Genomic DNA, 12,566 nt, shown 5'->3' on the forward strand with positions numbered 1-12,566 from the left:
CTGAACATAATGTTTCATAGTAAGTACTTTTAATTTTTGAGTCATAATAAGTAGCAACTAATATGGGAATTACTTATCCATAAAGAAAATAGCATTTTTCCTCTAAACCCAACCTAAGGGAAAATATATTATGCCTGAGTCATATAAATATTTCATTATTTTTATTAAAAAAAGTCACATTGAAGCAATTACAGCTATTATATAATCATTACCATTATTTGGGATAATTTGCATTGGTTAGAAAAGCAGGCAAATTGAAATTATATATTCAGGTTATAGCAAATGCAGTCTCTAATAAACACTAAATAAATCATAATACAGATTGCAGTTGAATCTAATTGGTTTACCACAGTGTTTAATTTTTTTGTATCTATATTTTATCTACCATTGTATCTACAGCTTCTAGGGGGAGGTGACATGGCAGTGAACACCCTAGGGGCTCTTTCTGCTTTTAAGTAAACCTGAGTTTTTCTTCTGGTTCTGTCACATACTACCTTTTAACTTTGGGTAATTTGTGAACTTCTTTGTATATCTGTTTTTTGTTTTGTTTCACTCATCTATTATATCAGGCCAATAGCCTCTACCTATGATTCTATTTGAATATCAAATAGGCAAAATGCAGGAAACATAAATATCCATTCCCTTCCCACTTCACATCTTTTTTCCCTATTAATTTGAGCCTAACAATCATGATTATTTTGTTTTATTAAAAGCCTGCAACATTGTACATATAAGAGGGTTTTTTTTAAAGGTATTTTTGGATGGAAAATAAGTTTCAACTAACTGATTAAGTATATCTCTACATTTTATAACATCAATATAAAAACTTACATTTTCAGCATACGTCTTATGGTCTTTTTTTTCTGCCATGTACAGCCAGAGACGGATGAGTAAAAAATACCTAGATTTTTAAAGTGTACTTTCAAATATATCAAACCAAATTATTTTACTTATTTCCTAGTGTCCAGGGGAGACCCATGAGATAAGGTGGTTAGAACTTGGTACTAAAGAAGTGAAATTTATGAGCCATGTCAATTTACACTGAGAAAACATCCTGTCTTCCAATGTGAAGGACACCAGAACCTGACCCAACTGCCTCTTAAATGTGTGCTGGTTGGCTCCAAAAAGGATCAAGAAAGAGGATGGGCATGTGTCAGGACATGTCTATATCCCATATTGCATTCATAAATTAGTGAAGGAACATTTAAGATTAAATGGTGAAAAATACGAGGAGTCTTGTTATCACAAATGGAAAAATACTTAAACTAGCCAATGATCATGAATTATTTTGGTACCCAGGTTTATGATAACCTTCCTTCTGCACAATTCCATAACAGAAAAATGGACTGAAAGGTATTTTAATGGTTTCTGACTTTGCTTCACGGTGTCTTGATCATCTAAAACCTGTCATTCCCTTGGGGAAGAAATACTTTCTGACTAATCATTAATTGTTGCAGAAAGCCAACTATATTTTCTCCTTCGTTTAGGCAACTTTATAATAATAAATGTTCTAGGTTGATATTTTCTTCTCAATCTCTGAAAGATTCTGTTCAAGCAACAAATATTCTAACAAGTTCAAGAGATTTGGGAGAGTAAACAACTTGAAACATTTATTTTACCCTGAAACAATTCTGAAAACTGTATGTGAGTTTATATCACTGTTTCAAGTGTGTTGTGATTTAACTTTCAACATTTATGTATAGGAATTAAGAGGCATACATATTTGTAACTTTGTGCAGTGCTACTGTCAGGCATGACTATACATCATGTCATGTGCTTTGAATGTGCAATTTCACTTCCCTTTCTTTTTTTAACAATTTAATATAATCAGTGTTAGGAATGAAAAGTTAAAGAAGATGATCAAAGAGCAATAGAACAAATACAAATTGGTTTTGACTTGACAAGAACCTCATCAGCAAGTAAATAAACCTCCTTCCATGGAGAAAGCCACTGGAATGCACCCACCAGCAGGTGATAAAAAGGACTATGCCTTAGCCCTAAAACCCCATGATCATTACTTGTCCCAGAGGTCTATTATCTATATTAATTTAAATGTGTATCTTCAGAGAATTCAAGGCACTTTTTGGGAAACATTTAAGATTGGAAAGCTACCGAACAATTTATGATGTCACACTTTTTATGACAAGTCACAGTTGAATACAAACGCTAATAATATGAAAATAGCTCATTCAAGACTCAAGATTGGGTGAAACTAAATTAAGAACAAATATATATTGTCACATTTTCCCTGATTTATTTACCTATGGTATTGGCACATATTGTTTTAGTTAATATTTTAAAAATACAAATATCTTTATGTAAAAAAGTGAATGTTAATTGAAATATGGAATTTTATATAGCTTGCTAAACATGAGCCACATGCTTAAACAGTGCCTAAAGTTTACAAATCAAATCCCTAGTGTTAACTATCACAAATGCTTGGAATCCAAGCGCAATCCTAAAGGAAATAAGAATAGCACCTGCCTCTATTGCAATAATAATAGTAAGAAGAACGGCAGATTCCTTTTGACATCTTAAGAATGACATTACTTCAATAATCAAGAACTAAATTCTTTTTATTAATCATGACCTTAATTTAAACTTCAGATTTATAAAGGTGAATATTTATAACTTTATATCTAACGTATAAATTCTTTCTTGTTTAAAAGTACTTACTCAAAATGGTATTTATAATTCTGAATGCACAGATCTATCATATGCCTCTGTATTCAAGAGTGATTCAGTCCCAAATGTTTTCATATAGTTATGAAAATGAGAAACTGCTAAATTAACCTGGGTTGGCATGTTACAGGCTTCTTTCTCTCAAGCTATAAACTAAATCTACACTTTCCAAGTATATATCAAATCATACACAACCTCCAGTTCTAGAAGCCGTTTTTAAGTCTCCTGGTTTAGTTATGCTCGCAGGCAGCAGGAAAGCTTATCGGTAGAGGGTGGAATTTTCAAGTGCTACCTTTCCTATAATATGAGATATTTTCAGTGGCTGAGTAAAAAGCCTGTTTGGATTTCTGTTTTTTGCTTTTGCTTGTCATGGAGGAGAGGGAAATGAGAGAGCTTGGAGGGCTCACTATAAGCACCTCCCACTCTTAGCTTTACTCAGATGGATTACTGATAACAGTAACCCTCTGATCACCACTGTATGTTGGGAAAAATTAAAATTTTGCCTATGTGTAAGCCTGTCAACCAGGATTCCGGTTGATTCCACTTCGATGTCTCAGTTATAACAGTGAGTCTGAATTGAGTTTGGTTAAAAGAAGTCCCTGATTACTTTCTGGATTACTAACTAAAATCCTTTTAAAATCAATAGACAGCTCATTGCTAGGAGTCATTTAGGCTTTTAATTTGATTTACATATTAGTAAATTCTGAAAATTATTTGAGGGTTCTATTCACTAGCACCAGGTACTTGTGGTCCTCCTCAAAGAAATCACATGCATGCATGAATCAAATCAGACAATGCTCAGAAATAATAGTTTAAAATGGAGTTTTTTCAAATTTATTTCATATATGCATATGCTTTTTTTTTTGCAGCAGTTAGTTGTATTTTCAAATTAAGGCCACCCTCATTTTCACCCATGTTCTTATCTTTAAAATCCACACTGTAAAGTAGTGTGTGAGTGTCAGTGTGTGTATGTTCGGGTAAAATTCATTTCCTTCAATTCCATTTCACCCTTTAATAACAAATAAAAAATGAAATGTGGAGAGGATAGTCTTAACAGGATTAAACATACTCCTTCTAACTACTTAATCCAGTGGTTTGGGATTCAGATCTCTATAACCAAGATGGAAGTCACTGGAAGACTTTAAAATCATTTTAACCACCGCAGCCAGAGTCATGTATGGACATAAGCCCATTGCATGAATTCTTTATATGCATAATCTCAAATTTTAACTGCCCAAATAAATTTTACAAAACAAACTTTTTAAAATTTTGCCATTAAGGAAAACCTCTTTTCCATACTTACTTATGACTCCTCATTTCAACTAAAAACCTTCTAATATGTTGGAAAAAAAATACTCGTAAGAAAGTCATAAACACTGAAATGAGAGATGTGATTTTTGTTAAATATTAGTTTCTCTTTCTGAGGGATTAACCCCTGATCCTTTTGCCGTTTGACTTTTGACACTAACATCAGGACTTTTAGATGGCTTCAAGGATTCAGATTCTTGGGACTCAGGTGTATGTGTTTTCTTCGTTGTCTCTTTCAGCTTTTCCTTTGCGAGCAGTCTATAGTTGATAGCATTGCCAATGAGCAGCCACACGCTGGCTAGGACTACAATAGCTCCACAGGCCACATACATGTATTTATATTGTCCAGTTTCATCCACCAGTTTACCTAAGAGACAAAGAATGTCTTTTAAGACAGCATAATAAATCAGCCATAAAATGTTAACATTTGCAAATAAATTCTTCTCCACACTGCATATCTATTTCTTATTTAAGTTAATACTAAATGAGAGTTTAATAAAGAAAAAAATATTCTAGATTATGACTTCCACATATGCATAGTAAAGGCATTTACAGGCACATTCTGCATTATATTACTAGTATATTAAGTTTATTGAAAATTACTACCCTCAATAAAAGTGTACAACCAAGATAAGCTAGGTATATATGTGTTTGTGTATATATCCATAGATACATAAATGTGTGAGATACATTTTTAAACCTACATGTGTAGAAATACATATACATATTTACAAATGTAAACATATATATGAATAGATTTATAGCATACATATTGAGATTGCTTCAACCTTTCCACATTTACTATCTTTTCGATAAAGAGGAAAAATTACATTCTTTAGGACAAATTCAGAGGCTTTTATAAGGTTCCTAGTGGGGGTAATATTTACTAAATGCTTTCTCTATGCCTAGCACTAGGCTAAATGCTTTATTTGTAATTTTGCATTTAATCCTTACAAGATCACTACGCAGTAATTTGACCATGGTTACGCAGCCAGTGAGTGAGTGGCAGGATCTGGGCTCTAACCAGTGTGTCTGCATCTTGTATTCTTAACTACTCTGTAAAATGGCTTCACCAAACCTCTTGGTTAAGTGTCATGTCACTTTTTAGGCTAATCACAGTTTTCCACTTTGTCTGAATCTAAATTATTAAGGCCAAACTAATCAGGAAGAAAGTTTTTGTTCCATTTGATTTTTTTTTTAACATCTTTATTGGGGTATAATTGCTTTACAATGGTGTGTTAGTTTCTGCTTTATAACAAAGTGAATCAGTTATACATATACATATGTTCCCATATCTCTTCCCTCTTGCGTCTCCCTCCCTCCCACCCTCCCTATCCCACCCCTCCAGGCTGTCACAAAGCACCAAGCCAATATCCCTGTGCCATGCGGCTGCTTCCAACTAGCTATCTACCTTACTACGTTTGTTAGTGTGTATATGTCCATGACTCTCTCTCGCCCTGTCACAGCTCACCCTTCCCCCTCCCCATAACCTCAAGTCCGTTCTCTAGGAGGTCTGCGTCTTTATTCCTGCCTTACCCCTAGGTTCTTCAGGACATTTTTTTTTTCTTGAATTCCATATCCATTTGATATTGAGAACATTGAAAACCAAGCCTGCTGCCATATAATTGCAAAGCTTACTGACTTTTAAACACGCTTCAGTTTATACTGTTTGTACTTAGTTTTGCCTCTTGCTTATGCAGGCATCTAATTCTTAACAATAATTCTGGCAAAATTTAGTATACACAAATCCATATTATTTATCATATGCATATTCCAGGTGATTCTGAAATACACCTATTTGTTTAGTCAGAATTTCCATCATTCTGGCTTCCCAGGTGAATTCTATCAAACATTTAGAGAAGAGCTAGCACCCATCCTCCTCAAACTCTTCCAAAAAATTGCAGAGGAAGAAACACTCCCAAACTCATTCTATGAGGCCATCACCCTGATACCAAAACCAGACAGAGATACTACAAAAACAGAAAATTACAGACCAATATCACTGATGAATATAGACGCAAAAATCCTCAACAAAATACTAGCAAACAGGATCCAACAGCACATTAAAAGGATCATACACTATGATCAAGTGGGATTTATCCCAGGGATGCAAGGATTCTTCAATATATTCAAATCAATCAATGTGATACACCATATTAACAAATTGAAGAATAAAAACCATATGATCATCTCAAGAGATGCAGAAAAAGCTTTTGACAAAACTCAACACCCATTTATGATAAAAACTCTCCAGAAAGTGGGCATAGAGGGAACCTACCTCAACATAATAAAGGCCATATACGACAAACCCACAGCAGACATCATTCTCAATGGTGAAAAACTGAAAGCATTTCCACTAAGATCAGGAAAAAGACAAGGATGTCCACTCTTACCACTACTATTCAACATAGTTTTGGAAGTCCTAGCCACGGTAATCAGAGAAAAAAAAGAAATAAAAGGAATACAAATTGGAAAAGAAGAAGTAAAACTGTCACTGTTTGCAGATGACATGATACTATACATAGAGAATCCTAAAGATGCCACCAGAAAACTACTAGAGCTAATCAATGAATCTGGTAAAGTTGCAGGATACAAAATTAATGCACAGAAATCTCTTGCATTCCTATACACTAATGATGAAAAACCTGAAAGAGAAATTAAGGAAACACTCCCATTTACCACTGCAACAAAAAGAATAAAATACCTAGGAATAAACCTACCTAGGGAGACAAAAGACCTGTATACAGAAAACTATAAAACACTCATATAAGAAATTAAAGATGATACAAACAGATGGAGAGATATACCATGTTCTTGGATCGGAATAATCAATATTGTGAAAATGACTCTACTACCCAAAGCAATCTACAGATTCAATGCAATCCTTATCAAATTACCAATGGCATTTTTTAGGGAAGTAGCACAAAAAATCTTAAAATTTGTATGGAGACACAAAATACCCTGAATAGCCAAAGCAGTCTTGAGGGAAAAAAACGGGGCTTGAGGAATCAGACTTCCTGACTTCAGACTATACTACAAAGCCACAGTAATCAAGACAACATGGTACTGGCACTAAAACAGAAACATAGATCAATGGAACAAGATAGAAAGCCCAGAGATAAACCCATGCACCTATGGTCAACTAATCTATGACAAAGGAGGCAAGGATATACAATGGAGAAAAGACAGTCTCTTCAATAAGTGGTGCTGGGAAAACTGGACAGCTACATTTAAAAGAATGAAATTATAACACTCCCTAACACCATAAACAAAAATAAACTCAAAATGGATTAGAGACCTAAATGTAAGACTGAACACTATAAAACTCTTAGAGGAAAACATAGGAAGAACACCCTTTGACATAAATCACAGCAAGATCTTTTTTGATCCACCTCCTAGACTAATGGAAATAAAAACAAAAATAAACAAATGGGACCTAATGAAACTTCAAAGCTTTTGCACAGCAAAGGAAACCATAAACAAGACGAAAAGACATCCCTCAGAATGGGAGAAAATATTCACAAATGAATCAATGGATGAAGGATTAATCTCCAAAATATACAAACAGCTCATTCAGCTCAATATTAAAAAAACAACGCAGTCCAAAAATGGGCAGAAAACCTAAATAGACATTTCTCCAAAGAAGACATACAGATGGCCAAGAAGCACATGAAAAGCTGCTCAGCATCACTAATTATTAGAGAAATGCAAATCAAAACTACAGTGAGGTATCACCTCACACCAGTTAGAATGGGCATCATCAGAAAATCTACAAACAACAAATGCTGGAGCGGGTGTGGAGAAAAGGGAACCCTCTTCCACTTTTGGTGGGAATGTAAATTGATACAGCCACTATGGAGAACAGTATGGAGGTTCCTTAAAACACTAAAAATAGAATAACCATATGATCCAGCAATCCCACTACTGGGCATATAGCCAGAGAAAACCATAATTCAAAAAGATACATGCACCGCAATGTTCATTGCATCACTATTTATAATAGCCAGGTCATGGAAGCAACCTAAATGCCCATCGACAGACGAATGGATAAAGAGGATGTGGTAATATATACAATGGAATATTACTCAGCCATAAAAAGGAACAAAATTGGGTCATTTGTTGAGACGTGGATGGATCTAGAGACTGTCATACAGAGTGAAGTAAGTCAGATAGAGAAAAACAAATATCGTATGTTAATGCATGTATGTGGATCCTAGAAAAATGGTACAGATGAACCGGTTTGCAGGGCAGAAGTTGAGACACAGATGTAGAGAACAAACGTATGGACAGGAAGTGGGGAAAGCCGTGGGGGGGTGGGGATGGTGGTGTGATGAATTGGGCAATTGGGTTTAACATGTATACACTGATGTGTATAAAATTGATAACTAATAAGAACCTGCTGTATAAAAATATAAATAAAATTAAATTAAAAAAATAATAATTTCCATCACTCTGACAAGAATCTAGTTAGTGGCTTGTTATTAAATTTAGCTACTTGTGAAATTATTTACTTCAACAAAGTTTTCTGCTTTAATTAGGTAAATGTTAGAATGGACTTATTGGAGTTAATTTGAGTAAGTACGATATATACATAAAAAACAGAACAAAAACTGTGTAATTTAATTTTCCATTCTAACTTTAGTCAAATATTCCTATTCATACAATGATTATTACATATCTAAATACAAAAACATTAGGTCTTTTGCCCCATCAGAATTATATCATCACTTTGTATTGCCAAATCAACATAGTTTCTAAATGTTTTGGGAATTTTTAGCATCAAGAAAGCAGATATGATTTCCAGAACTAAAGTTTCAGCTCTTTTTGAATGTAGCAGTGGAAGTTCGAGTTGAAAAAAATAAAAATAAAAATCATGCTCTCCCTGCCTTTCACTGTTGTACTAACAAGACTAGTAGCAGCAGCAGCAACTGTGTAAGAAGTAACTGCAACAACAGCGATTCATTCGAAAGTATTTATTGAGTGCCTACTATAAGCCAGATGCCATGCTAGCAGTGACTGAATGCTATAGAGGAAAAGCCAGTCTAAAAGTCAAGGAATATCAGGGATAACAGAAGGCAGAAACAGGATAAAAAAAAGGCTACTCTGTTATGGCTATAGCCTGAAAGCTTCAACAATGAGCCTCAAATCAATTACTGCCACTGATCCCACTGGTGCAATAGTTTGGCAATATTAACAAAATAAGCCCTCAAGGATACTGAAATTGATGTAAATATTATTAAAATAGGTCTCAGCCCAGGTAGAAATGGCCAAATCAGATTCATTCATTTCCATAGCACCCATCCACTATGCCTATTGAGCTGACTTGATATTTTTTCATCCCACCATGGCTGGTGAAATAGATTTTTCTCTGTTGATACTAAGAATTTTATTGGTAATGAATAGACTTCTAAAACCCATTTGGTAAAACTAATTCTGTATGAAAAGATAGGCATATATTGGCCAAAATGAATAAGACCTACTGGCTTCATTCACTTTGAAAATTGTTTTGGTGCCCTGGCATATCTATAATGAGAGATATACCATCCAAAGCATCTGTACTAGATACCAGAGGACAGTCCTGGTGGACAGAAAAAGTCAACAACTATACCACTCATTCCTGACCAAATGAAAAAGCAAAAGGTACATGTCAATGGTGCCTTAAGATTAACAATTTAAGCATGAATTTTCCCACTTTCAAAATGATTCCTTGATGTCATGTAGGAAGACTTTAAACACTGATTTTAAATACACGAAAAAAATTTATGTTTAGCCCAGCAATTATTGTGACCATTAGGGGGCAGGCCAAGAGGTCTAAGTAAATACCTACGTTTAGCATTAACTAAAGCAATGCTATACAGTGATTACTGAAAAAGACTGGACAACAAAAAGTATTTAATATTTATAACATTTAAGTCTAACACTAAACAAAGTTTTAACTTCAAAAATGAACTTATACATATGTCTTTACTCAGTATCCTTGCTACATAATTTAGCATAGAGATTTTTTATAGGCATCACTGACGGTATTTTAGATCTTAAAATCTAAAGGTAATTGTTATAAATATGGAATATAAGTATCTGATCAAGAAAATGACTTTGAATGAACTTCCCTTCATTCTTGCATTCCTATTCATATATTCCAATTAGTGATATTATAAAAGTATTCCTTCCTTAAGCATATAACAAATTCTATATTAATATAACCAATAAGAAAACAGGGGCTTCTCTGGTGGCGCAGTGGTTGAGAGTCCGCCTGCTGATGCAGGGGACACGGGGTCGTGCCCCTGTCCGGGAAGATCCCACATGCCGCGGAGCGGCTGGGCCGGTGAGCCATGGCCGCTGAGCCTGCGCGTCCGGAGCCTGTGCTCCGCAACGGGAGAGGCCACAACAGTGAGAGACCCGCATACCGCAAAAAACAAACAAACAAACAAACAAACAAAAAACAGATCTTGACCTTTTGAGAGCATTACTTCAAATTTTTGACTCATTTTAATAAAAAAGAGAAATCTGTTTATCAATGATAAAATAAAGTGGAATTTTATTTTTATGATACATTTTTAAAAAACACAAAACAAGTTGATATAGGTAAAAACCTGAAAATTATGCTAATTATCAGTCTAATTTAAATTCTTAAGTTCATAACTCCAGGCTCTGAATGAAATTTTTGTCTAAAATAGACTAATTAGGAAATTTAAAAACACATAGTAAAGGCTAAAATTAACACACCACAGTCTTTTAGGCAATTAGTATCTATTATTACAAACCACATTTTACACTACAAAGAAAGTCTTGGTTAGTGGATATTAATTTTATGCTTTTTGCTTTACTTGATGAGAAATATTCTTACCAGCAAGAGGAGGACCAAGAAGGACGGGGCAACACTCCACAACTGTGACGAGACCCACAGCACTGGAAAATCTTTGAGCACCAACAAGGTCCATGAGACTTTCAAAGAGGATACTGCTAACGCTCCCAAATCCAAGGCCAAAAAATACAGCATACACCACCAGGCTTGTGTAGTCCTCAGCCAACGGGCACAGGAGATGACACACTCCATTGAACAAAATCGCAAAACTGAAGAAGTACTGGATTCGGGGTCGGATTAATTTGGAGTTTGCAATGAATCCTACAGTAGGTCTGGCAAACATATCAACAAAAGCCATAACAGACAGCAAGAAAGCTGCAGAATATTCATCAATTCCTTTGTCTTTAGCATATGGAGCCAAGAATATAATGGGGGCAAAGAACCCCAGAAACATAATGACATTTCCAGATAAGTATATCAGAAATCCCCTGTGCTTAAAAAGAGAGAAATCTAAATACTTATCAATTTTTGCGCATACTGATTTCTTCCTATGTCTTTTCTTCATGCCTGGATCAGTCACTTTTTCACCAGCCTTTTGTTTAGACTTCTTAGTAGTTAGTTTGGGTCCAACAGGTCTCATAAGGGACCCAGCCACACAGGAGTTCAACAGTAAACCTCCCAAAATCAAGAAGCTTCCTTTCCAGCCATAAGTATTAAAGAGGTACTGATTGAAAGGAGCCAGTGTACTTAGGAAAACAGGACTTCCTGCCATTGCGAGGCCACTCGCCATAGGCCGTTTCTTATAGAAGTACTTGCCAAGGATTGTTAAGGCGGGTTGCAGGTTGAAGGCTAGACCTAAACCTAAAAAAAACAAAAGGAAGAAAAACACAAACACATTATGCCACTCAAAAGAAATTACTCTTCAAAATGTACATTCAAGTGAAAATGGCAGAACTAAAAATGCAACAGCACGTAGTAATTTTTAATAATTATGTATTCAATAGGATGGCACGTAAACAAAAAGGTTCTCATAACTGGACACCTGAGAGGCATGACAGGTTCATATTCCTTTCTTTTTAAAACACAAAAATAAAACCAAGAACTTCTACTTCTGTTGCAATAATCATAGAATAGGTTGAAACCGGGACAGAATTCATTCGTTCTTAGTTACAATCACTTAATTCCACAAACAAATTAACCTCTCTCTATATTTATATACACATATAGAGAATAAATATCTTCTTTGTGGGCAAGAGTGCATTTAAAATGTGAATACTTTCTTTCAGAGTGGAATAGAGTGAACAGACTAAAAAAGTTGTCATTTATAAATAATCTTAGGTCTCCCAGAGATATTTCTTTCAAAGCTATGCAAATAATAAAAAAGAGTAATCAATTCATGCCATCAAAGATTTCATGCTCTTTATCCCTCACATTCCACATTTCATGACTACAGAGGTACATGCGTATTAACTAAAAACTAAGTAACTTTTGTTTTGCTTGAAACATATTCTCATTTCAGGGATTAAAGCTGATTGTTTATATGAGTCAAAAGTTTCTACTGTTTCTAGGGACACCTTGACAGTGTTGAGTATTGCCTTTGAGAAATGAATTACTTCTTATAGCTCTCCAAGGTACTATTTGGCAACAGAAACAAATGTTTGTTTAAAAAGTAAATACAATTGATTTATACAAACTGTTGATACCTCTCTTTCCCCTTTAGCCTGGGCATTATTCTGCATTATTTTAGGATCTATAGAAGTAGGAATTCTTC

At 34.7% G+C, this 12,566-nt stretch overlaps 1 protein-coding gene across 5 annotated transcripts in view; it reads right to left on the minus strand.

The window, feature by feature from the left end:
* Positions 1–254: 254 nt before the first annotated feature.
* The window catches only part of SLC16A7 (solute carrier family 16 member 7), a 163,097-nt gene continuing 150,785 nt past the window's right edge, over positions 255–12,566 (minus strand). For all 5 annotated transcript variants that reach the window (XM_079936630.1, XM_079936628.1, XM_079936629.1 and 2 more), the window contains 2 exons: positions 10,838–11,656; positions 255–4,357 (listed from right to left, as the gene is read on the minus strand). In XM_079936630.1, the coding sequence (XP_079792756.1) occupies positions 4,083–4,357; positions 10,838–11,656 (1,094 nt within the window). In that variant the 3' untranslated portion in view covers positions 255–4,082. The remainder of the gene's footprint in view (positions 4,358–10,837; positions 11,657–12,566) is intronic.

This window comes from Stenella coeruleoalba, assembly GCF_951394435.1.
Source record: "Stenella coeruleoalba genome assembly, chromosome: 11".
Taxonomy (NCBI): domain Eukaryota; kingdom Metazoa; phylum Chordata; class Mammalia; order Artiodactyla; family Delphinidae; genus Stenella; species Stenella coeruleoalba.